Raw genomic sequence first — 27904 nt, 5'->3', positions numbered from 1 at the left:
TCATAAAGATAAATAGTTTTGCTTCAGATTTTTAAATTAATTTTTTTCTTTATGGATAATAAGGAAAATTGGGTCGTTTTTTCATAAAATCTTTTTTTCTTTAAAAAAAAGACAAACAAAAAAAAAACACCTAATTGTATAATAATAATTATACTATGGCAAGTGTTTTATTTTTTTCTATTTACATTTGAAATTGGGTTTTTTTTTACAGATTTAAATTGGATAAATAAAGAACAATTTCTTTTTTCTTCTTCTTCTTCAATAACTTGTACTAACAAGTCGCCTTTGAGCAGAGGGAATTGAATAAGACCAATTATTATTTTTCGCTGGCTCTTCAGTGATATCGGAAGATTCATGTGATACATAGCCACGATTTATTACGCCTTCGGTGTCTTCTCGTTTTTCATGATTCAATTTTGTCGATAATTGACTAGAAAAAAAGGTTATCGAAACGATATTAAAATTCAAATTTTTTTTTTCTAATTTTCAATAATTATATTTTTTTTCGAATGCTTTAGATTCAATTAGGCTGATAAATAAATAAAAAAAAAAGAATGCAGAAAATAAATAAAATAATCAAAAAGAATAAATTGAAAAAAAATGCAAAGAAAGAAGGAGAAAAAGTATTCTTTTAAAAATAATGTGTCACAAAGAATTAAAATATTGACTATTGCGGTTTACAAAAGAGCTGTAAAACCACAACGGGTCATATAACCGCATAACCATATATATAAAATTTTTCACGACTATTCTCATTGTTGCCTGATACCATACTCGAGTTTCAAAATGGAATAAAGTAAATTAAATTTGTAATTTTATATCTATTTTGCAATTTTTTGAATAAATTAACAATAATTTTATTAAATGAAAATTATTTAATTAAAAAGAAAAATAATAGTTTGCATAAAAAGAAACCTGATTAAATAACAAATTTGAAATATTGAAAAATAAATAAATATTTTAAATAGAAAAAATATTCTCACCTGAGAAAACGATCGCCAAAGGAATCTTCTATTCTAGGCAATTTTCTTCTAATACTTCTAGTGTCAAAACTCTCTTCTATATTAACGTGTCTATTATAAGGAGTATCATAATCAACTTCAAGTATCGTTGAAAACTGATTTGGAAATATAAAGTCAATGGCGGTAAGTACAATTCCAGAGAAAAGACACGTTATACCTAAAAAAAAAAAACAGTTATATTCTCAAAAGAAAAAAATTTATCACTTCTTCTATTTTTAGTTTACAACTTTTTAAAAGACCCAAAAATAAATAATAAAATTAATAATTTATGTTCTCTAAATGTATAAATTATTGTATAATAAAAAGAACTTAATAGAGAGAATAGAAAAAAATTTTTGGAAAAAAAAAATTAAATAATTTGAAATGAGAAGAAAAAAGAATTATTACGTCAAAATTGATGCCACAGAAGAAAAATAGTATCATTGAAAGAGAATGTGAAACTTGATTCTGAGTAACAAGAAAGACATGGATGAACAGTGAAATTGTGAAAGTCTTTCCCATATTAAAAACGACTTCTCAGCTTCTGTACATATTGACCGGTACTTTAAATCAAAAGGGAAATCTCTTTCAACAATGACTTTTCATTTAAATCAAAAAAAAATTCATTACTTTTTAATATTTTCCAATTTTCACTCCATTTACAAATTTTTTTTTTAATAAAAAAAAAAATATTTTTCAAGACATATTAAAAATTAAAAAAATTTTAATATTAAATATATTTAAAAATTATTATTTTATTATATTCTACTAAACAATGGAAAGTATTTATCTATATATATAAATCTACATTAGGCCGAAGAATATAAATATATATAAGTTTCGCGTTTAAATTGAACATTATCTAATTTCTTTGATCTTTGTAAGAATTTTCAAACTTTTGAATATTTTTATTTGAATACAATATAAAGTAACTATTATCAAATGGAAGAATCGAATTATTTATACACAATTCTCTTTTTATCTTCCTCTAAAGAAATATATGTGAAAATATTTTATGAATTTATATATTTATAATTTGGATGTTGTAATAAATAGTTTTGACTTTTTTTTTTTCAATGAATGAAATGTGAAATAGAAATTCTGACACAATTACATAGATAATATTACGTGTTACAGTCTATAAAAATCTTTAAAAATGAATGTATATATGAAACGTTTGTAAATGTATAATACTTTTGAAAAAAAAAAAAATATATATATATCTATATGCTCCACTTATGTCAAACCCGCATTAAAACAGATTTTTATTTCTACTGTCTATAATTTCACTAGGTCATTATTTTTACAAATACTATTTATGATTATTGAAAAAAAGCATAAAAAATATGAATATTAATAAAATATTATTTAATTCTAACTTTTCTTTTTAAATAAAAAAATAAATAAATACTATTTATGATTATTGAAAAAAAGCATAAAAATATGAATATTAATAAAATAGTATTTAATTCTAACTTCTTTTTTTTTTTACTATTTTTAAATATTTTTCTATATATATTATAACATTTAAATATATTTTTAAGAAAAAATCAAATATTTAATTTAGTAAATTATTTTTTTTGCATAAAAAAAAAAAAATAAACGCAGTGCAGACAAAAAATTAAATATGTAAATTCTTTTGAAAATTAATTTATATTAAAATTTTTTTTTTTGAATTAACTCTCATTTATTAACAAACCATATCAAATATCTTACACGAGTGGAGCAATAATTTTCGTATAAATATAGATTACATATTTTACATTGCCTCGCTATCAAAAGATTAAGAGAAAGGGATCTCTCCCTCTCTACTTTGCAATTGCCCCCGGATATCTGCACCATTAAATTCGTCCTTGAATAATTTTATTCAATGTGAATTTAATTTTTATTCGCGTAATATACCAAAAATTAATTTATTTTTTTTTTGGGGTAATTGTATTTTTTCATCTATTTTATTAATTATTTTTTCTTGAAATTATTTTTTATAAAAATTTTACTTTTGTAATTTAATTTGTTAATAATAATAATAATAATAATAATAATAATAATAATAATATTGAATTCAATATTTTAATTAATTTTGGAAAAATTTGAAAATAAATTATAATACAAAAAAAAAAAAAAAAGGGAAACTCACCAGCAATAAGAACGAGCCAATAATTCCAACCGAAATTAAATATAAGAAATGATCCATCGACATGTGCTACCAATGGCTCGGATGGCAATAATTTCCAATAAATGAGATTTGTAAAGAGCAAACAACCGCCGGTGAAAATCATGCTGTATGCACCGTAACGGGGTACCACGATCAATAAAAGGTTCATCAACATCCACGATGCAAAACCCGTCCTTGAAAGATAGAAATAAAAATATTAATTTACATTACACAATTACATTATTCTTTGTTTATATTTATTGCTCGTTTTTTTTTTATTGTTATTTCACATTTATTAAATCTTAATGTTCCTTTTTTCAATTATAATATTTTTATAACCAATTACTATTTTATTTCTTAAAGTATTTTTATAAAAAGGAAATTTTTTTTTTTATCAAAAACTAAAAAAAAAGGATTTAATTCTAAAAAAAAAATTTCGAATAAAAAACAATTTTAAACCATTTAATAATTATTATTATTATTTAATAATAAATATAATATATAATAATAATATAATATAATATAATAATAATATAATATATAATAATAATAATTATAATATTATAATTATTCTTTAATAGTTATTATACTTATTTAATAATTATTATTATTATTTAATAGTTATTATTAAATTATAATTTGTAGAAAAATATCAATTTTCGCGGATGAATTAATAATTGATTAACGTTTATTTAGAATGTAATGCACGATCGCGACACCTGTTACTGTTACACACATGATATGATAATCAATTTTATGATCACATTGTTCAGTGATTTATAATAAATGACGCTCATATGTCTCACTGTTAAACAATTTTTTCTTTTTTTTTTTCCTTTTTTTTTGTTCACGTTGTTGTAAATCCTGTTGTATGATAAAATCAATTGCTTCTGTATAATTATAAGAACACACGTAATTCAGAATTTGCAATAATTAATTTTAAACGAAGCGTAAAGGTAATTATATTATTCATTGTAGAATAATATATAAATACATAATTCGTAAAATATAGCAGAGAAATTGTAAATATACAACAATATTATTTTCTGAGAAAGTATAACCGTCTGTTCAAAAAAAAAAAAAAAACTACTTTTGTATTTCGAGAGAAGGAGATTATTACACAATAAATATGCGCTTTATCGAAAATTGTCAATAATTACAGTGCGCAATAGATAATTATGAATTTTTTTTTTTTTTTTTAATTGTTATTTTTTTTTTTCTGTTCTTAATGAACACGTGTGTGTTTATCGCGAGTTTCACTCAAAAGTTTCACTAGAATAATTTTTGTTAATAATGTGACAGAAAGTCATAAACAATGTGTATTTTATGAGGTATGACTTTCCATTTAAGGTGGTACTCAAATTTCTCCATTTTTTTAAAATGCTTTTGCGTTTAAAATTTTTGAAATTGGAATTTAAATGGTACATTACATAATTTTTTTTACAAAGAACAATATTTTTTTTTTTTTTTTTTGATCCACCGAATTTTGTTTCAAAAGATTATTTTTTAAATACATATAGAATTTTTATGCTGAAAAAATATCCTTAGTTTCAAAATTCGTATTAAAAAAAAAATAACTTACCAAAGCATTATTGTAGCATAATATCCAGCCTCTCGATATTTGGTACCCCATGAGAATCCCTCTTGATAAAAACTAAAATATTCAACGAGTGAAACAATAGGAAATGGAGCACCACGAGCAAGTGCTTCTTTAAACATATTTCTCATCTCGTATGGTGTTCTCCATAAGAATCTTTCATTATATTCAACGTCAGCAACATCCATGTTCGTCGGTATATCTATCTCAAAAAAAAAAAAAAATGATTATTAAAAAATGTTAAAATACAAAAATGATTAAATTATTAAAATAAAAATAGTTCTAAATTTTATATTATGAAAAAATGTCTATTTTTTTAGGAACAAAAAAAAATATTACAATAACGAAATAAATAGTGAAGGATATTATATATTGGTTAATAAAGATAAGTAATAAATGATGAAAATTGACGATAATAAATTTAATAAAAAGGATTGACCTCAAGTAAAGGAGAATATATTAATAGTGTAATTGTCGCGGTGTTGTAATGTGAATCCGTCATTAGTAGAGTGTGAATATTCCTTACGCCTGTAAGTGATGTTGATGTGCATCAGACCAATGTACCCGCCGATTTCTGCGGTCATCCTTTGTTTCGTGAAGGCGCTGAAGGAGCCGATAATAGTGGCTGAGGTCGTATGCCACGACGAGCCATATTGTGCAACTGTAATGTTAAATCATTTACGCAATCATGGTCATTTACTTTATATATATATATATACATCATCCCGTATAAATACAACATAGAAATAATTTCTATTTCTACGAACCTTGAATCGAGGTCCCCACAAAGAGGCTCAACGTGACTGTCAGAAATGTTGATAATTTCTGTAAAATATCATTAAAAATTCTCATCTTATATTATTTAAATACAGGAACAAAAACATTTTTTTTTCTTTTTTTTCATTTCTCAATTATTTGTCATGTTAATTTTTCTTCTCATTTGTGTTTTTTTTTATCCAGTAATAATAATTGTAAATTTATAAAAAATTTTATTCTAAATAAATTTATTTTAATTAATAATTAGAAAAACTAATATTTTGTATGTAAATTTTTTTTATTAAAATATATTCAGACCTCGGATCGACTTAAAGGCACAAAAAAAAGTCGAATTATATTCAAAAAACTGGATTTTTTTTATTTTAACAAAAATATTTTACAGATTTTTAAATCAAAAATTTTTTTTTTTTACTTTTGGAATAGTTAAAGTTGAAATTTTTAGAAATAATTGAATTTTAAAGGATTTTGTTAATTTTCAGCACAATAATTAAATTTTACAGAAACTAAAAATAATTTTTTCAAATAATTTCAGATAACATTTTTTTTTAAATATGTTAATTGAATTGTCAAAGATTTACAAAATTAAGATTTTAAAAATTAATTGTACTTCAAGTGATTTTTTAATTAAAATTTTTTTTTATGATTTCACTAAAAAAATTTATTAGAAATTGCGAACGAAAATATAATAATTTGAAAAATGGTTTCAGATCGTTAAATTTTCAGAGAATATAAAAATAGTTAAAAATTATTTAATTTCCTTAGAGTTATAATTGAAATTGTTAAATTTCTAAAAATTTTCGATGGAAAATTTTAGAAATAATTAAATTTTAAAAGCTTTTTAATTCAAATTTTTGAAAATAATTGAAATTTTAGATAATAATTTAATTTTAATTGATTTCTGATTGAAAATTTTGATAAAAATTAATTTTGAATTGAAATTTTGGATAATTATTGAATTTTAATTGATTTTGAATTGAAATTTTGGGTAATAATTAAATTTTAGTTGATTTTTGATTGAAAATTTTGATAATAATTAAATTTTAGAAGCTTTTAAATTCAAATTTTTGAAAATAATTGAATTATAAATGAAATTTTGGATAATAATTTAATTTTAGTTGATTTTTGATTGAAAATTTTGATAATAATTAATTTTGAATTTAAATTTTGAATAATTATTGAATTTTAATTGATTTTGAATTTAAATTTTAGGTAATAATTGAATTTTTATTGATTTTAAATTGAAAATTGGATAATAATTGAATTTTAAAAGATTTTGAATTGAAAATTTTGAAAATAACTGTATTTTCTTTAATTTTGAATTAAAATTTTGGGTAATTATTGAATTTTAATTGATTTTGAATTGAAATTTTGGGTAATAATTAAATTTTAGTTGATTTTTGATTCAAAATTTTGATAATAAATAAATTTTAGAAGCTTTTAAATTCAAATTTTTGAAAATAATTGAATTATAATTGAAATTTTGGATAGTAATTCAATTGTAGTTGATTTTTGATTGAAAATTTTAATAATAATTAATTTTGAATTGTAATTTTGGATAATTATTGAATTTTAATTGATTTTGAATTGAAAATTTTAAAAATAATTGTATTTTCTTTAATTTTGAATTAAAATTTTGGGTAATAATTGAATTTTAGTTGATTTTGAAAATAATTGAATTTTATTTAATTTTGAATTGATTTATGATTTTGAATTAAAAATTTTTGGTAATTTTTTTTTGATATTTTTTTTAAAAATTATAAACAATTGTTAAATTTCATAAAAATTTTAATTGAAAAATAATTTGAAATAATTGAATTTGTGATGAATTTCATCAAAATTATTAAATATAATTAATTTAATGAAGAATTTTAGTTAAAAATTTGTTAAATAATTGAAAAAAAGAAAATATGAAGAAGATCTGCATTTTATACTAAAAAAATATATTTTATTTAAAATTTTTTTTTAAAAAATGTAAAAAAAAAATCGAAATAGTCGCATTTTATTAAAATACTTCGAAAAAAGTCGTATTTTTAAAAAAAAAGTCGAAAAAGTCGTATAATCCGAGGCCTGTTATATTGATTGCGAATTATACTGAATATTTTTTCTATGTATAAAATAAAATTCTATTTTTAAATATTAATATTATAAAACATGTTTTTTTTTTTTGCATTCGACTCGAGTAAATCGTAATATAATTATTCTCGCGTAATAAAGATTGAATAATATTTGTCAAATAATTGATGAAAGAAAACAAAGAGATAAATAAAATGAATTTCGTTTCAGTGAATCATTGCAATATAAAATATAATCTCTAGTGATGTATTGAAATCGAAAAAAAAAATTTCAACAAATGAAATAAAATTGAAATTTCAAAATATTAAATAATCCTATTAATTACAATAATTGAAAATTTAAAAATTTGTTAGAAAAATATTATATTTAGGATCCAATAAAATAATTACTATAAAAAAAAATTTATATCAAAAATAATATAATAAAATAATAAAAAAAAAAAGATTGTAACGAGGATTCATATAGAAGAAGAATAAATCCTCGAGTGTCAAAGAGACAAGAGAGCGTGGATAATCAGAAGGTCGTATATATATACATACATATATAGTTAATGGAAGTTCGTGACTCACCTCTTTACGAATACCAGGGAAAATAATGAGGAACGCAGTGAATATCGTGCAGAATATCACGAAGATTGTGATGAGTCGCACATCGCCAGTGACGGGTGTACGATTAGTGTAACTGTACAATGTTGGTCCTCCATCATTACGAAACGCTCCGAACCATCCCTTCATTTTTCAATCTAGACAAAAAAAAAAATTATACACATTATAAATAAATACAACATAAATATATCAATCCTCTTTATCTTCCCATTTACAAAATAATTATTCACCATTATGTCAGGACAATGTCCTTTATATTTAGAGTACTCAATTTTATTATACAATTTATTTTCATCAAAATCAATTATTTAAATAAATAATTTATTATTGAAATAAATTATTTTTCTTAATTGTTCAATTATTAAATTTTTTTTTTCATCAAATTTTTCTAGAAAACTGAATTTTTTTTTAGTTCATTCATTTTTTATAATAATGTAATCCAATTTTTTCTCTGGACCTTATTATAATTGTAACAGTATTTTTCTATAAGTATAAGAATTATATAATCCAATAAAATATATTTATGTAGAATATTTAAAAAAAAAAAATGGAAGAACATTAATTAGTGAAAATTATTCTCTGTAACATCATTAGAATGATGAAATTTTATACGAAGAGTACGAAAAATCTTTCAACATATCTAACGCACAGCCTCGAGGCAATGGACCAGAACCGGAAGATGTCTTTAAAAAATGTCGAAATTTCTTTTTTTCTAGAAAATATTCTACGCTTACTTGTGCCATTTTTTGTTCTAAAAAAACAAAAAAAAAAAAAAAATTTCAAAATATAATGATGAATTCCTTATTTATAAATAATGAATAATAATGATTTTTATTGATAATTGTAAAAAAAAAATTTTTTAATTTTTTTTCTTGTATTTAATAAACTCTAAAGACCCTGTGTCGTTTTGGTTTTAACCTTCACCATATCCCCGAGAATTCCTAATAACCTAGGTTTTACTGTATAATAATAAATTACGATATTATAATGCTAATACTATGCGCATATTATGATATAATCTCTTTTATCAAATGTGATCTAATCAATGTTATTAAACGATCAAAATTTTTTTATAGATATATCCGTCTGTGTTTGCAGAAGAAATATTACTAAAAAATAAAAAAAAAAATTAATTTTTGATTAAATAATTAAAAGTCTATAGAATTTTGTTAATTTACAAAAAAATTTATTATTTTTTTACCAAATGTGTAATTTATCTATTTATTATTACGAGTACTATTATTATTATTATTATTATTATTATTATTATTATTATTATTTCAGTTTTTTTTTTATTTATATTATATTATTTTTATAAAACAATAATGAGCTACTGAAAGAAAATAAAAGAGTTGCAATTAAAAAATAAGTGAAAAAAAAAAAAAAATGTTAACTAATTCTTGTTTAGAGAGATAATTAGGGAATCTTTTTGAGTGATTATGACTTAATTAATCATTAAAAATTTGCAACCTTGCCTTCCTAATAAAAATGCATGAACAACACCATTCCCAGAATCCCCTCCTCATTAATTTGTTTTTTCCCTCGACTCGTAAAATTGAGTCCTTGACAAAATGCCCTTGATTTCTAGGAGAATGTGAACTGGCCTTTCAAAAAAAAGACAACAATGAAGTTGTTCTGACAGTTTTTTTTTTTTTTTTTTTTTTTTTTTTTTTTTTAGCTCCAGTTATACTTATTCAGAAGCACGCACTTTTTAGTCGAAAAACTTTCAAGTCAAATATTTTTTTCACCTTTTTTTTTTTTTAAATATTTTAAATACTTTGTAAATTTTGCGAAATTCAAAATCAAAAAAAAAAAAAATCGTTCACTTTTATATATTATTATTATTATTTGATATTATGAATTATTAAGTTTATAAATATTAATATTAAAAAATTCTTTTTTCTTCTCCCTTAAACATTTGTTTTTTTTTTTTCAAAATGAAAGTTAAATATTTGCTGCAATTATTTGTGCACTGAAAAATTCACAAGCACTTGACAATAGTTGAACATTTTTTGTTTTGTTTTTTGTCTGAGAAAAACACGTCGACTGGCATGATTCACAATAATGAAAAATCATCATTCGCACAAACAGGACTTGTGATAAATAATTTATTCATGTTACATCCTCGACGAACTGAAATGGTCTGTGAAACATGAATATTGTAAATTGCACACCAACATACAAATATTCGATCTTCACTATCTCGATAAAGTATATATATATATATACATTGGGGAGTTCCCCTTTTTACTTCACAAACGCCATCAGGTAAAAGTCGAAGGAAAGGTCACTCGCACGGGGACCGTATCCGTGTACGTGTCATCGGTCAAGTAAATTTTTATTTAACAAAATTTTCATATACAGCTAAATTTTTATTTAAAAAAAAAAATTCTACTTAAATTTTTCATTAAGAAAAAATTTCCATTTTACCAAATTTTCATTTAACAAAATTTTAATTAAATACAATTTTTATTTTTAATAAAAATTCCATTTTTTCAAACTTTTATTGAGCCAAATTTTTTAATTTTCTCTATGGCCGAAAAAAACAATTATTTTGGCGAAAATAAAAAAATTAAGTGGAATAAATTTTTAATTTATTAATTATATATAATTTTACTAATGTAAATGATAAATATAATTTTATTGTCAAATGAAAATATTAATTAAGTAAAAATTTATTATTTCGACAAAAGAAAAATTTAATTAAATATTATTAATATGAAAATATTGCTTATGAAATGTATTTCTAATATAAATGAAATATTCCTAGTGGAATTAAAAAATTAAATTCTATTAATAAAATTTAAATAAATTATTAATATAGTTTGCGATATATTTAATTTATAGGTCCTTGTGGGGAAAAATTGGCCATCAAACTCCAAATTAAGTGGATTTTGATTCCACAATGATATAGAATATTTTTTTGAATATTCCAATAATTCCCTGCGATTTGGAGTTGTAAATTTTTCAAAATTATCTAACGATAATAATTAAGAAATATTTAAATTACTTTTTTGCCAATGAAACTAAATTACTATGATATAAATTTGAAGAAAATTATTTAAATAATAAATAAAAGAATATCTAATAAAGTAAAAAATTATTTCAAATATACAAATTTTTTTTAAAAATTAAAAAAATTATTTTGACTATAATTATTTATTACAGAAAAAAAGCGTTAATTCAACAATAAAAATGACATTACTTAAATCCTTTGGTAATTTAATAAAATTCCCAAAATTTATCATCTCGTTGTGGATGTTAATTGACTTATTTCACGTTTTAAATTAATAATCATTTGTGACGTCCACTTTTCTTTCTTTTTTTTTTTTTGAAAATGTGCACGTCGTTTAAATTGCACACGTGCACCTGACAATCACCGAAACACGAATACGAGAGCTACCAGGATCAGGCACAAAAGTAGCTCAAAGACTGAGCTCAAGTAGGTTAACAGGTTTCCAGTTGAAAGTGGCCTCTGTTGTTGGAAGGTGTAGAGTTCTTCTATACAGTGGGGGGCAATGGGCCTTAACAAGTGGTGAATAAGAGGAGGAGGGGGCAAACAACACATAACGAAGAGTTAAATCACGTTAATGAACGATGATTATTCCAAGGATCATGAAACTCCACGACTAGACAATTCAATTCACAAGTTCCTTTTCTCTTTCTGTCTCTCTCTCTTTCTCTCTCTATAAATAGGAAACAATAGTATTAAATAAAAAAAAAAAACAATAACAAATTGATCAATTTTTAATTAACAGAGAAAATTATATGCTTCATTGAGCCAATGACCTTATTTAAAATAGACAAATTCACTTAATGAAATTTTTTTTTCCCTTTCTTTATAAATTTGAATTTACTTCCTCGTTTAAAAAAAAAACTAAAACAAAAAAAATTAAATAAAATTGAGAAAATAAATTAAAACTATATTTAATAATAATAATAATAAATAAATAAAAATGATAATAATTAGTAATTATATTATTATTTATTATTATATATTTATAATCTATTTATAATTTATTTATTATTAATTTTAATTAATAAATAAATGAAATAAATTTTTTTATAATATTATAAAAATAATAATAATTATGAAAATAACTAAATTGATATAAATGAAAAATTATAGTATATTAAGCAAAAAAAAAAAAATGAAAATTACAGTTGAGGAAGTAAATCGTTTTTAGACTGTGTATTATTATTGATAGTAAAAGAAAAAAAAAAAAGAAATTAATGACATTTCCAGTCATTTACGCGAACTGGTGTGTAAGCATGTGGGCTTAAAGATCCATTTTCCATTTGTAAGAAATAATTCACGATTAAGTGCACACAGAAGACGAAATGTAACACTTGTCCATAGTTAAGAAAGCAGGAAGTCAGATTATAAAACCTATTCCTTAAGAGTTTTATTATTATAATAGTTTCAAGCAGTCAAGTTGCAGCATCTCTCTCTCTCTCTCTTTCTAAAAATTTTTACGTGAGAAAAACATTCAATTTTCTAAATATTAAATATAATTTTATTATTTTAATATAAAAAAAAAAATTATTTTATTACTTTCGTAAATTAAATTTTTAGTGTAATTTTTTTTAAATTTAGTCAAATTAAAATTTCAACCCTTGGGGGGAGGGGGGTCGAACATAAAATTATAATTTAATCTGACAACGGCTATTCGAAATTTAAAAAAAAAATTTTTTTTTTTTCTATGGGGGTTTTTTTTTTTAAGCGGGTTTCTTTTGAAGTATTACTGGCACATTTAGGGGGAAATTAAGGTGTGTATATATGAAAAGAGGAAGGGGGCTCTTTTTGAGGTAACAGCAATAACTTTTTGCTATTTTGAGAATTCTAATTTTGGTACGAGTGATGCCATACTTCAACTATAGCAAGCAGCAAGCGGCGCACCATCACGAGAATTATTCTAACCGAGAAAATCTTGTTGCGCAGTCGCCTAAGCACATTGGCCACCTAAACTACCGCCACTGCCTACCATCCCTCTTCAAGGTAAAACAAAATTTTTGCATGAATTTGCACATTTTTTTTTCTTTCAAAAGAAAAGACGAAAAAAAAAAAAAAATCCCCCCCCCCCTCCCCAAATATACTCCAATTCCCTTTTTTTTAAATCTATTCAAAAAAAAAAAAACTAAAGTGTAGAGTGAAGTTTAAATTTCTTTTTTTTATTTTCGAATTAATTTTTTTTACTTCCGGATTGCCAATAAAAAAAAAAAAAAAAAAAAAAAGTTGATTAGTGCTACAAAGTGAGTGAAAGAATAACTGGAGAATTTTTTGAAAATTCAAAAGTGAAAATTCGTCGAACCATAAAAGGTTTGTGGGTTATTTCCGCCTAAGTTTAAAAATACTCGGCAAACATCGATGATTAGGTGTTAAAATATTTTCTAGTATTTATCAATTTTTTTAATTTTTTTTTTTTTTATTTTGAAAAATAGATTTTTATTTTTTTTTTTTTTAATGAAAAATAGAAAAATGTGATATATTCTTTAACTATCAAAAAATTTTCAACGGTTTTTTTTTTTTTTTAATTCATATTAATTAAAATTATTTTTTGATATAAATTCGCATTATTAATAAATTATATACAACAATATATATTAATAATAACAATAATAAAAAAAAGTATAAACATTTATTTATAGAAAAAGAATTATTTCATCAAGAAGTTGATTTGTTTGAAAAAAAATTATTATAAATATTAATAATAGAGAGCAAATTTTTTGGAAAAGTAAAAAAAAAACAATTTCTTTCTATTATTTGAACAACCTAACAATTTGGCGAATTAAAAATATATTTTCTTTACTAGAATTTAATTATCAATTTTTGTAATACAGAAAGAATTTTTTTTTTTCTAAATAATTGAAATCGAATTTTTTTTTTGCCCCTTTAATTTTTTTAACAAAAATATTCTATAGATTTATAAAAAAAATAATTTTTTTCTTTTATTTTAATTTAAAATCTATTGTAATATAAAAAGAAAATCAAAATTAATTTTTTTTGAGGATGATACATTTTTATGTGGGTGCGGATTCTGGAGCAAATTAGAGGAATGACGATAATGCGATTTTCACGTAAATCTTTTAAACGACGCATGGGCCAAATCGGTTTTTATTAAGACACGATGAAAAGTGAATAAATATTTACTTTGCTTGAAATAATTCTTCCTCCTGGCTTTCTATATAGTACACAACATTTATATATGTATATATATTCGTCTTCTATTCGCTCTCTTGCACGTGCGAACACGCGCGTTCACTCATTTTTGTATTTCACGGAATAGTCTCAGATTTGTGAAAAACAGATTTACTCATCAAAATTAACTTTATGTTTTTACCAAAAATAAACAATCGTCAAGGAAAATTTTCATTTACTATCAATAATTTTTCATTATTATTACCTAATTATCGTAACTATAATTAAAATTTATTATTGTACAATAATAAATTATAATTATAAAAATAATAATTATAATTTATTATTTTACAATAATAAATTATAATATAATTATTTTTTTTTTTTTTTAAACACGTTTATTTATCTTTATTTGGATAATATTTTATAAATTAAACCTCAAATCAAAAACTTTAATTTACTCGAATTAAAAGTTGTTAATTAGATTAGATTTTTTCCAATTTTCAGAAATTATCACAAAGGGATTAAATAAAAAAAAGAAAATAAAAACTCACTGATCACTTAATTCCACGTGTCCGAGAAATGGCTACATTTTCCCCTCCTTTCTGTCCTTCGCGTTGTTATTTCGGCATGAACTAAAAAAATAAAAATAGTCAAAAAAAGCATTCAATTAATTATTTTCTAAAAAAAAAAAAACAAAAACGATTATTAATATTTATCGTCATTGCTATTTTTTATTACATTTGTATTAATATTAAAAATATAAAAAAGAGTTTCAACATAAATTTTTTTAAAATAATTAAGTAGGACAATAAAAACAATTATTAAAAAATGTTTTTATATATGCAAGTAATTGATTTTAATTAGGAAATATTTTTCCCGAGTAATGGTTGAATAAAAAAAAAAAAAAAATAATTGCTTTGATGTGCTTTCTAATCTAGAATATATAAATAAATCTTAGAGAACATACCACCCTATTTTCAAGGTCGACAAATGTAGAATTTGAATATAAAAAATTTAATTTTTTATTATCCCCTTTAATTTATATCGTCACAAATATTCTAAGTTTAAATTCAAGTTTTCTCACTCTCGACTTTTGCTTGACCTTTTTGGTTCACATTTATATCTTGTATAAACTTTTACTGTCGCGCTCACTTTCATACTAATTAATTTCATTTAAATTTGAAAAAAATATTTAAATAGCTAATAAAAAAAAATATTTGTTAATTTGTTTTGACATTATAAAAATAAAGAAAATGTAATACAAGAAATCTAATTTTGAAAAATATGTGAATCATTTAAACACGAGAGGAACGACGAAGAAAGAAATGTGAATAAAAAAAAAAACATAGATGAACTTGAGCAGAAAGTTATCATTTTGGTTTTTTTTTTTTTTTAACGCCTTGAAAATGAATGTATTTACTCATTTTTGACGAAGCCAAAAATACACATTTAGAAACTTGGTTCGAGGTGTCTTTATTTTTTTTATTTCATTTATGGATGAAAATAAATTCGCGCCTCCTCGCATGATAAGTTTAAATTCATTTTTATTATTAAAAGGGAATTTTTTTTTTTATGATTTTCAATCAAAAGATACAAGAGAATTTGTAATCATCGTGATTATATATTTATATAATTCCCGTAAATAAAAGAGGAAAGAAAATTTTTTTTTTTTTTTGAAATTTTTGAAATGCGCACATTTATGTGAGATTATATCCAAAATGCGTTTGAAAATTATCTAAAGAATTGGACGAAAATAGTTGCAGAAGCCACTATAATATAAATAGTATATGTACAACTCAATTTCGTATGCACTGACCACAATACTTGCTTCCTCTTCGTCCAAAGTGCAATTTCGTCTTGGCTTGACCTGCTTTCCAATTTCTCTCATCCACCTACATGACATTCTCACAATTAAATCTCCCTAGGGTGTGTACGATACTATTTATCTCAATCATTAATCATATTTTCATTAAATTATTTTATTTAATAATCATTTCACTTTCATCGTTCTCTTTCTATTCTCTCTTTTTTTTATTATTTAAAATAAATAAATTTTTTTCCTGATTAAATGGCCAAAAAACGATTTTATTCATGATAGAAAAAAAAAAAATTAATAAAGAAACAAATCCGGAACCAAAAGCTATGATAAAAATAGTTCAGACTCGAATGACGTATTAAGAGAGAAGGGAAATTTCCGTGGCTTATTTTTTTTGTCCATTTTCTTTTTTTTTTTTTTTTTGTTTTTTTACTTTATGAGAAGCGTTACGTGGGTTTAAATTTATTTCTTTATTCTTCCAACGAAGGAGTTCATTGACCAAGGCTCAAATGTAAAAGGCATTTGACCTCTAAAAAAAGTTTGTCAAATTTACAATTCAATTAGAAATTCTAATGAGATATTTTATTGCACCTGATATTTTATTGTATCTGAATGTCATATACCTAATTTTATTTATATAGAATAATTATTGAAAAAATAATTAATAAATTAGTTCATTTTTTGGATTATTTGAATAAATTAAATAATTATCAAAAAGAAAAAAAAAATTGGAATAAAAAACTTGTTAATATATACTAATTACCACACACACCTGGTTTATGTTCTGTTCTCGTTACTCATCCAAATTTGCCTCGTTCTTCTGCATAAGACTAAATAGAACACGCGGAAGGTCTGCCAAAATCTTGCCACTGACACAAAGTCTATCAAAAGTAACCGCCGTCAACTTTGGTTTTTGACCGTGACTCATTCCTATAAAAAAAAAGAGCATGTCAAAATTTTCAAATAAATTAATCATTATTACCGCCCCCCTTTGAATTAAATTATATTACTTTTCTCAATAAAATTTACTAATAACTGAATGGAATTGAAATTTTTATTCAAAAATTTTGAAATTCATTCTGGGAAAATAAAATCTCTTCGAAATTTTCGGATATATTTGGCTTGCCAAAAAATTATAAAATTAAAAGTGATGAGCAGTTATCAAAATACAATCTCACGTTTTTGAATGAAAGAATATAAATAGCAATTTTCAATCGCTTGATCACAAATTTCCATTCACAAAGAGAGAAAATACTTCCCCGACAATTTTTTTTTTTTTTTTTTATTAAAATTATAATATTTAAAAAAAAAATAATTAAAGATTCTTATGAATTAGACAAATTTTGATAAAATTGGTCTAAAAAATTTATTAATTAGCTTGAGATTAAAATCGCAATTTGTATTAAAAATTTGCAATTTTCATGACTTCAAGTCTTTAATTTAAATCTCAATATAATTAATATATAATTAATTTTAATTTGCAATTTTATATTCTAAATTATTATATGAATTTTATAGGTGTCCCTGTACATCAAAAGGAAAATGTCAGAGTCACAAGGTAAAGAATTTTATTTATTATTTAAAAAAAAGAGAAGTTAGAAAATTTAAAAATTTTAATATTTTTAATGAAAAAAAAAAAAAAAAAAAAAAAAAAAACTCTAAACGTAATTTATTTTCAGACGTTCAATCTACAGAAAGCAAAGAAAATAGTGACTCTGAATGTTCAAGACCAAGAAGCATTGTGGACGACAAAAAGGAATCTTCATTCGATGGATACGAAACACCAAAATCAGGTTTAATAACATTTATCTTAAAAAATTACTTTTTTTTTTAAAAAAAAAAAGAAAAAATATTTACCAAAACCGAATTTAATTAATTTTATTCAAAATTTTCTTTATTGAATTCCATTAAGAAAATCAACAGTTTTTAAGCAAATTGAACGCAAATGCCAAAAATAAACAACAATATATAGTTGCGCCGTCAGGTCTCGTCGGCTTTGGTAGAACGTCACATAAGACGAGTAACTTAAAATAAATCTCAAGAGAATCCCCGGTTTTAAATAAAACCGGGTTACCGACTCGCGTAACAAAACTCTCAGAAGAAAATATCGTCCTCCTATTTTTATAATATAATCCTTTATGTACGAAAAGTTTATTTTTGAATACAATTTTTCAAAAGAAAATTTTTTTTTTAAAACCTCCCTTTCTTGATTTATAACTAAAAATAAAAGTAAATTTTCAACTTTTAGTTACGAGAAAAAAAAAAAAAAAAAAGCCATGAACTTTACTTTCGTGAAGAAGAAATTTAACTCGTTAAAGAATGCAATCCAGCAACGTTCGCGTACTAGTAAAGAAATTCTTTCCCGTGGTCTTTTCAGAGTGCACAACGACGTCAAAGAGCGACGAACCGGAAAAGAATGTTGGCAACGTCGACACAAATTTAGCGAAGCCCCCAACGAACTTAACATCAGGGATGAACGATCAACAACATCAACAAATTCATTCCGGTGAGTGTAATTTACTGCCAGTACTTGTCGAACGTCTACGATCAGCATTGGAACTCTCCAGTCAAAGTAGCGAGGATCAATTACCAATCGAGGATTCATCAGGTGTTGACTCCGAGGAAGATCTTCGTAATTGGGCATTGGGCCTCAATAATTTCATCGATCAAAATGAAACAACAAATAATTTAAAATTGGATCTCAAATTTCTCGAGGATCTTCTTTTATCGGATATACAAACTGCTCTGGCTCGTCTCCAGGACACCTTGAAACGCGTCGACATTGGCGTACTCACCAAATACAATTCCACTCTTGATCCCACCAATAAACTTCATCTTTTGCGTCTTATTTCAAATCTTCTCGCTAAATTAAAAATTCCCGAGGACGCAATTAAGCCAGAAAATAAAGAAGAAAAATCTCTTATATCGCGAAGAAATCGTTCCGAAAGACATACAATTGGCGTCTCAAGTGAGGAACTTGCACAAGCTAGAAAATGGTTCGATGAACGAAATCCACAAGGTGAATTTGATTTTAAAAATCTAATTAAAAATGAAAAATTGGAAATTGAAGAAAAATTCCCAACCAATAAGAAAGTAATAGAAATTTCAAGTAAAATTATTGACAATGAAGATAAAAATAATTTAGAAAAACAATTCAATCAAGTACATGAAAAATATATGAAGGACGCTATTAATCAACAGCAGAGTTTACAAAATAAAAACAGAGAGCCAAAGGAGGATAATTTCGATAGAATTCTTGAGAACGATGATAGTTACAGTGATAATATTACAATTCCATTTTATCAACAACCAAGTGCGCCTAAATATAATAAATTTCTCGCCAAAAAATCCCGATTAAAAAGAGCCAATACAATAGATATTCCAAATTATTTAAAAATTCAATCAGATCAAAATGGATTGAGAAAACCCATTGATATTAGTGACAAAATACTTTCAAATGGTGGAAATGTTATTCCTTCATTTCAACCAAAAACCGAGAACGATCGTAAATTTCTTGCACTTATCAATAAAAATAATGATAACGTATCACCAATGACATCAGTTCCTTTCAAAAATTTTAATCATCGTCAAAATTCAATAGCCGATAAAAATTGGACAAATCGCTTTTCAAATATAAAAACTGCTTTTGATAAACAAAATAATCATGAAATAGATGAAAAAATTGATAACAAAAGAAAATCAATTGATAATAATGAATTTTCCCTTAAATTATCATATGGTCCAACAAAAAAATCCAATGGCTTTACACATGCGCCAACTTCGCCATTTCAAAAAATTGAAAAAATTTCCAAAATCGATCCACCTGCATTTCTAAAACCTGGATATAATCATAAAAATAATTTACAAGCTAAAGTCAAAATATTTGATCAAGAACAAAATTCAAAAACACCACCACCACCACCAAGAACAAAATTAATAAAAACAAATATTTTTCACGACGATATTAATAATGAAAATGGTCATATTAATTATCAAACATTTTGTAAACAATTTGCACCAAAAGGATCAAATCATTTAAATCAAACACGATCAAAATTTATCAATGACGATATCAAAATTATTACTAAAGAATCAATAAAAAAATTACCATTTGTCACACATGAGAATGGACCATTTCAAAAATCAAAACAAAAACTTTTGAAAATGCAACAAAATAATGAATCACAAAACTATTATCCAAAACAATATGAAATTTATCCTGTAAATGTTAATTCATCGATAGCAAATATTGGATATCGTTATGATCATCATTCAGAACAAAAGACACGAAATTCAAAAAATTTTGAAAAAATCAATGACAAACAAAAATGTGCTAAATTTTCCAATGAATCCGATCACAGTTCAATTGGTGTTCAAACTGGTGTCGATAATTATCAGGATAAAAATAGATTTTTAAATTTAGAAACAAGAAAAAAATCCAACAATGCCTCGGTACAAACATCAGAGCTTTGTAATATTAATAAAAATTTTGACTATCAAAATTCATTCGCAAATTGTGAAATAAAAAATAAATTTGAAGATTTTAAACCTTTAGCAACAGAACTTGATAATACAAATTCTTCAAAAATAACAAAAGAAAATTCACGAATTCCTCCCTATATTGGACTATTAGAAATTTCACGGCCTTATGAACAAACTGGTCCACCAGTTCCAGAGCGTTCTAATTACAATAATGTCCTTCTTAGAAATTATAAATCCGATCAAATTAGATCAAAAAGTTCCTATTATGACTACGAAGAAAATCCAACCTACGTCCCATCAATTTCAATTCGAAGAAATTCCCTCGACAAAAATGAATTTCCAAATTCTCAACATATACAAAATCAGGATATTAGTCCCAATGGTGTTGTAACAAGATATGCCTCAGCAATAGCAACCGTTGCCTCATTACCTGAATCCAAAAAAATCCCCCCGACAAATATTGACGAAATTCAAAGACACAATCAACTTCAACAAAATTTAAGTCAAAGAATAAAAGAGAACAAAAGTCCTCAAGAAATTCAAAAATCACAAGATATTTATCGAAATTCAAAAATTTATGAAAATAATTATCAAATTGAAAATCCTTCATTTCTCTATGGCAATAAAGCAACGCTACGTCATAATTCCGATACTGATACTAGACGAACACAGGAGAAAATAACAATGTTCGAAGAAATTAATCAGCCACCGGTGAAAAGGCATTTTAGACCTCTTAATGTACCACGAACTGATTTAAATCCACCAAAAATAAATATTGTCAATCCATCAAAAGTAATACAACCAAAATTCAAAAATGAACGCTCACCAATTTTAAGTAGCGTCAGTCCAATAGATTCAAGTGACGAATATCTTATGTCATGTGCAAATAAACCATCGAGAAATATTGTTCTAACAAAATCTGAATCATGGCATCAGCTTGCATTATCAAAAAATACACTTCAAGTACCACAACAATCAATTTCAATACTAAAACCACCAAAACCAAAATCACCATCATCATTGAAATTGACAAAACAATATGAAGCCTCATCATCATCTGATAATATTAAAAAAATGGAAGAAAAAATACAAAGATATTTTCATGGTAATATTACTTCAAATGAAGGGAAAAAAGAAAAAAAGAAAACAATGAGAAAAAATTCAAACGCCCTAATGAGAAGTCACACGATGCCACATATTTATGATGATAAAATTTTTGATGAAAGCACCGATGTTGAAAAGGCGTTTGATTCATTATTTAAAGAAACAACTTGTACTGACAATCGTTATTAAATGCGTGCGTGTGTGTATGTGTGCGATTCATTAATTATTCGCTCTCATCAAAAAATTGTAACAATTTTTCTTTAAAAAACTAAATTAGTGCCTCTAAAAAATTAACGAAAAAAAAACAAAAAAAAAAAAAACAAAACTACAGCGAACAAAAAAAATTGAGTCCGCGCTGAGTTTTAGATGCTGTGATAGCCGAAAGCCTATTTTTTATGTCGTGTCTGATGTGTGTTTCCAAAGCCATGGATGGACGTTATGTAAACTCAAGGCACAATCCAATAAATCAGTGAGTTTTTTTTTTCAAATCTCATTTCTTTGGGAATAATTATTATTCTTTCCTATTAGAAACTAAAACAAAGAAAAAATAAAATTAATTATTAACAGGGCTTTTAAGGATATTTTACTAATGGCATTTTTGAGAACCTATATATCCTTTAGAAATATATCCCTTTTTTTTCCCCCTCAAAAATTAATGAGAAATTTTCATTTAACCAAATATCTCTACAATAGAAAATCTAATTGTACAAAAAATTATGCCTAGAAATTCAGTTAAATAAAAATGTTCTTTTATAAAAATTTTACCCAAAAAAGAAATTCTAATAAAATTAAAACAGGCCTCGGATCGACTTAAAGGCACAAAAAAAAGTCGATTTATATTAAAAAAAAAAAGTCGAATTTTTTTATTTTAACAAAAATATTTTACAAATTTTTAAATCAAATTTTTTTTTTAAAATAATACTTTTGAAAATGGTTAAAGTTGAAATTTTAAGAAATAATTGAATTTTAAAAGATTTTGTTAATTTTCAGACAATAATTAAATTTTACAGAAACTAAAAATAATTTATCAAATAATTTTAGATAACATTTTTTAAATGTAATTAAATATTCAAAGATTTACAATTGAGATTTTTGAAATTAATTGAACTTGAAGTGATTTTTAATTAAAATTTTTTTGATGATTTCACTTAAAAAAATTTATTAGAAATTGCGGACAAAAATACAATAATTTGAAAACTATTTTTTATTGAAAATAGTTTCAGATAGTTGAATTTTCAAAAAGAATATTATTAAAATAATTTAATTTCCTTAGAGTTATAATTGAAATTGTTAAATTTCAAAAAAATATTTCAATGGAAAATGTTAGAAGCTTTTAAATTCAAATTTTTAAAAATAATTGATTTATAATTAAAATTTTGGATAATTCAATTTTAGTTGATTTCTGATTGAAAATTTTAATAATAATTAATTTTGAATTTAAATTTTGGATAATAATTGAATTTTAATTGAATTTGAATTTAAATTTTGGGTAATAATTGTATTTTATTTGATTTTGAATTGATTTATGATTTTGAATTAAAAATTTTTGGTAAAATAATTTAATTTCTTTAGATTTATAATTAAAATTGTTAAATTTTTAAAAAATTTTCGATGGACAATTTTAGAAGCTTTTAAAGTCAAATTTTTTGAAAATAATTGAATTATAATTAAAATTTTGGATAATAATTTAATTTTAGTTGATTTTTTATTGAAAATTTTGATAATAATTAAATTTTAGAAGCTTTTAAAATCAAATTTTTGAAAATAATTGAATTATAATTGAAATTTTAGATAATAATTCAATTTTAATTAATTTTGAATTGAAATTTTGGGTAATAATTTAATTTTATTTGATTTTAAATTGAAAATTTGGAAAATATTTGAATTTTAAAAGATTTTGAATTGAAAATTTTGAAAATAATTGAATTTTTTTTTTATTTTTAATTTAAATTTTGGGTAATAATTGAATTTTAGTTGATTTTGAATTGAAAATTTTGAAAATAATTAAATTTTAAAAGATTTTGAATTGATTTATGATTTTGAATTAAAAATTTTTGGTAAAATAATTTAATTTCTTTAGACTTATAATTAAAATTGTTAAATTTTTAAAAAATTTTCAATGGATAATTTTAGAAACTTTTAAAGTCAAATTTTTGAAAATAATTTAATTATAATTAAAATTTTGGTTAATAATTTAATTTTAGTGGATTTTTGATTGAAAATTTTGATAATAATTAAATTTTATATGCTTTTAAATTCAAATTTTTGAAAATAATTGAATTATAATTGAAACTTTAGATAATAATTCAATTTTAATTGATTTTGAATTGAAATTTTGGGTAATAATTTAATTTTATTTGATTTTAAATTGAAAATTTGGATAATATTTGAATTTTAAAAGATTTTGAAAATAATTGAATTTTTTTTATTTTAAATTTTATATTTTGGGTAATAATTTAATTTTAGTTGATTTTGAATTGAAAATTTTGAAAATAATTAAATTTTAAAAGATTTTGAATTGATTTATGATTTTGAATTAAAATTTTTTGCTAATTTTATTTGATATTTTTTTAAAATTATAAACAATTGTTAAATTTCATAAAAATTTTAATTAAAAAATAATTTGATATAATTGAATTTGTGATGAATTTCATTAAAATTATTAAATATAATTAATTTCATAAAGAATTTCAGTTAAAAATTTGTTAAATAATTGAAATAAAGAAAATATGAAGAAGATCTGCATTTTATATTAAAAAAAATATATATTTTATTTAAATTTTTTTTTAAAAAATGTAAAAAAAAGTCGAAAATAGTCAAAAAAGTCGTATAATCCGAGGCCTATTAAAAAGAAATTCTGTTATAGATAAAAATTCGGGTTTGTAAAAAAATTCTCATTAACTAATAATTCTGAAATTAAAAAAAATTAGTTACATGAAAATTTTTAATAGAAATTCTGTTAAATAAAAAATCCTTTCTTTTTTTTAGATATTTCACTTTCAGTTTAACTCCTTTTTTTTCCATAAAAATTTATTCCTATTTTTTAAAAGCTTATTTGCTCTTTATTTGGAAAAAAGGGGCTTTTTTAACCTATTTTTACCGAATACAAAAAAATTTTATTAACAATGCTGTAGAATTTAAAAAAGTTTAAATAAAAATCTCATTGAAGAATTTATATATACACACAGGGTGTCAGAATGTCACAAGCTCAAGGTTTTGAAGGAGGCGACTGCGAATTCAGAATTAAAATTCGAATAATACTTATAGTATGTATCTAATTTTAAATTCACAATTTGAATTTCAGCATTGAAATCTTTTTTAATTTATTAATTCTCAATATTAACTGAGTTTTTGTGAAAGTCTTTATTTCAAATTACTAAGATGTAGCGATTTAGACCTCTAAAAATATGAATAGTGACTAACAAAGAAATAACTGTGCACAAATATAATGAAAAACTAAAATTCAGACAACAATAATATAATCTAATGTAAAATTACATTCATAGCAATTTTAAAAATAATCACTTTTTTAAAAAAAAAAATTTATTTAAAAATAAATTTCTGTAGTTAAATATATATTTTTTTTTAATAAAAAATTCGTTTTTTTTATTTTTTGAAATATTTATTAAAAATTTCAAATAGAAATTTATTATTTAATTAATGATGAAAAAAAAATGTTTTTCAGAATTTTAAATTTATTAAATTAAATTTCGATTCTGTTTCATTTAATGAAATGCTTCAAATAATTTATCTCGTCATTGTCAAAAATAGCGTGAATCAGGTCAACAAGTAATTTCACACAAACGCAGTTCCCATTTTGAAAATTGTCTACATTTTCCCAAGGACGCAATACCAATCTTGTCCTTCCATTAACTTCGAAATTTACTTTTACATCTGCTCGGGAGATGATTGAATCAGAATGACTCATTAAAAAAAAAAAAGAAAAAAAAAATGATTCCCATCCGAAAAGAAAATTGGATAAAAATTTCCTTTTTATTTTTAAATAAATGTCTTTATTGTGTAACTTTTTTTTTCTATTTTAAATTAATAAACCCATCTTCGAAACACGCACCACACGCAACAGACCAGACATAAAAGTGTATATAAAAGAAAAAAACCAAACAAATCTAAATTTTTTTTTAAAGTTTCTCCTTTTTTCATTTATTATTTTAGGAAGTCAGAATTTTTCTCCAATTTTTTTATTTACCGCAAATAAATATGAAAAATCATTTAAAATAAAATAAATAAATTTAAAAATTGAATTTAAATAAAAAAAAATGTTAATTTGTTGTCACATTTGTTTTGTTTTGCCAAGACCTTTTTTAATATTAATTTTGATAGATTAGATTTTCGTTTTTTTTTTAAAGTAACTATTAAACGCGATTCCTTGCCATATGAAAGTTTAGTGCTTAATAAAACTACCATTTTAGTTTAACGATAAGAAATTAATCGAGCGTGTCTAATTGGTGCATGCGGACCCAGAGTTTTTTTTTCATCATCAATAAACTAAATTAATATTTTCATTAAAATGAATTACAAAAAAAATTCAATTATTTTTCAGTACCAAAGAAGCCCATGTCACCTTTTGCGAAATTTCGCCAATTAGACAGACAGAATAGTGCACCTCTTTCGCCAAGGTAATATATTTATCGTTATAATAATTAATTTCACATTTAGTGGATTTTTTTATTTAAAAATTTAATTTTTAACGAAATTTTCGATTAGAATTTTTTATTGTTTATAATATAGAATTTCTTCTTTTTAAATTCTATTAAAACTAATTTCTCAGTTCAGTAATTTAAATTATTAAAATTTTTTTTTTTTTCACTAAAATTCAAAAAAAAATGTTTTTTAAACAAAAAAAAAAAAAAATTGATACAAGTAGTGAAAAAATTAGTAATATTAATTTGAATTAGTGGACGATTTTTTAAATTTTTTAATTCTAATTTAATTTCTAAAATATTTATAAAAAAAATACCTTTTATCATGTAGTACTCCAAAAACGCCGGGGAAGGAATTTCAATTTAAATTTACGGATCCTGTTGTACAAAACAATGCAGCTCAGATAAAGGAACGTTTATTGGCGTGGTGCCGTGCCAAAACCAAAGAATACGAGGTAATAATGATGTATTTTCAACAAAAAATTTTCCATCGGATTTTCCATTGTATTCCATTCCAATTTTTTTCCAATTCTGAAAAAAAACACAAAATAATGTTAGTATCAAAAAGTGATTTTTTTTTTTGTAAATACAGAATGTTCAGCTGGACAATTTCTCGACAAGCTGGAGCAATGGATTAGCATTCTGTGCTCTCATTCATCATTTCAGGCCGCAAGCTTTTGATTACCACAGTCTTCGTCCTGAAAATCGGAGAAAAAATTTCCAATTGGCTTTCGAAAAAGCTGAGTAGGTTCATTATTTTATACGAAAAGCAAAAAAAAAAAAAAATTCCTTCAATTAGAAATTTGATTTTTAAAATCGTTAAAATTTTTTTCTAAAATAAAAAAGGGGAAATATTAAAAATTTTAATTTGGTATTTCTTTTCTTTTTTTTTTTTTTAAACAGTGAAATCGCAGGAATCGCGCCACTGTTGGACGTTGAGGACATGGTGATGATGCGTCGTCCAGATTGGAAATGCGTTTTTACTTACGTCCAATCGATTTATCGTCGTTTCAAGAACGAAGATTAGGCGATCGGCGCACGTTGTTTTTATTATTATTGCACTCGTTTTTGTTATTATTATTATTATTATTATTATTATTGGACTTCAGCGCAGTACGTCGTCAAGAAAAATACGAACGAAGCTTATATTTTATATTTCTAGCGTGAAATTGTACTGCAAAGATATAATATATACATAATACATATATGTTTATATATTTACAATGACCATAAGTCTTTTATTGCCATTCTACATTTTTCTCTATATTTATAGGAAAAAAAAAAAATTATTTAGAAATATTAAACTAGTTAACTAAAAAAAACATTTCTAATTAACAAAAAAAATTTTATCTTAAATAAAACGCATTTTTATTTTTCTTAATACACATACACACACACACACAATTGCTCATTTCTAAATATGTATTTTAAGATTTTTTTTTTCTAATTACAAATAAAAGAAAATTTTATTATATGAAAAAAAAAGAAAAT

General features: G+C 23.0%; 3 protein-coding genes across 12 annotated transcripts; 2 read left to right on the top strand and 1 right to left on the bottom strand.

Moving 5' to 3' along the window:
- Positions 1-134: 134 nt before the first annotated feature.
- LOC127287386 (dual oxidase maturation factor 1) lies at positions 135-18514 on the bottom strand. 6 transcript variants are annotated; one of them, XM_051314288.1, is made up of 11 exons: positions 18024-18513; positions 16939-17096; positions 16167-16242; positions 14902-14982; positions 8173-8345; positions 5521-5578; positions 5280-5414; positions 4739-4955; positions 3139-3350; positions 984-1179; positions 135-430 (listed from the first exon to the last, which is right to left on the bottom strand). In XM_051314288.1, exons 5-11 carry the CDS (start codon positions 8335-8337, stop codon positions 259-261), a joined length of 1155 nt encoding a protein of 384 aa, XP_051170245.1. In that variant the 5' UTR covers positions 8338-8345; positions 14902-14982; positions 16167-16242; positions 16939-17096; positions 18024-18513; the 3' UTR covers positions 135-258. The 6 variants fall into 6 exon arrangements, with proteins under 6 accessions (XP_051170245.1, XP_051170244.1, XP_051170247.1 ...); XM_051314287.1 differs by lacking the exon at positions 16167-16242; XM_051314290.1 differs by lacking the exons at positions 14902-14982; positions 16167-16242 and having other exon boundaries at positions 18024-18514.
- LOC127287384 (uncharacterized) lies at positions 13053-22077 on the top strand. Of its 3 annotated transcripts, none has more exons than XM_051314282.1 (4): positions 13053-13207; positions 17685-17724; positions 17846-17959; positions 18544-22077. In XM_051314282.1, exons 1-4 carry the CDS (start codon positions 13070-13072, stop codon positions 21939-21941), a joined length of 3690 nt encoding a protein of 1229 aa, XP_051170239.1. In that variant the 5' UTR covers positions 13053-13069; the 3' UTR covers positions 21942-22077. The 3 variants fall into 3 exon arrangements, with proteins under 3 accessions (XP_051170239.1, XP_051170241.1, XP_051170240.1); XM_051314284.1 differs by lacking the exon at positions 13053-13207 and adding an exon at positions 13343-13528; XM_051314283.1 differs by lacking the exon at positions 13053-13207 and adding an exon at positions 16190-16276.
- Positions 21977-27640, top strand: LOC127287388 (smoothelin-like protein 2). 3 transcript variants are annotated; one of them, XM_051314293.1, is made up of 6 exons: positions 21977-22221; positions 24941-25018; positions 26314-26389; positions 26745-26868; positions 27006-27157; positions 27317-27640. In XM_051314293.1, the coding sequence occupies exons 3-6, from the start codon at positions 26328-26330 to the stop codon at positions 27438-27440; spliced, it is 462 nt and encodes a 153-aa protein (XP_051170250.1). In that variant the 5' UTR covers positions 21977-22221; positions 24941-25018; positions 26314-26327; the 3' UTR covers positions 27441-27640. The 3 variants fall into 3 exon arrangements, with proteins under 3 accessions (XP_051170250.1, XP_051170252.1, XP_051170251.1); XM_051314295.1 differs by lacking the exon at positions 24941-25018; XM_051314294.1 differs by lacking the exon at positions 21977-22221 and having other exon boundaries at positions 24922-25018.
- Positions 27641-27904: the final 264 nt, after the last annotated feature.

The sequence above is a fragment of the Leptopilina boulardi genome, unplaced genomic scaffold (genome assembly GCF_019393585.1).
Source record: "Leptopilina boulardi isolate dan_hultmark-lab unplaced genomic scaffold, ZJU_Lbou_2.1 LbouV2_368, whole genome shotgun sequence".
NCBI classification, from domain to species: Eukaryota; Metazoa; Arthropoda; class Insecta; order Hymenoptera; family Figitidae; genus Leptopilina; species Leptopilina boulardi.
This window is presented reverse-complemented; position numbering and strand designations above follow the sequence as displayed.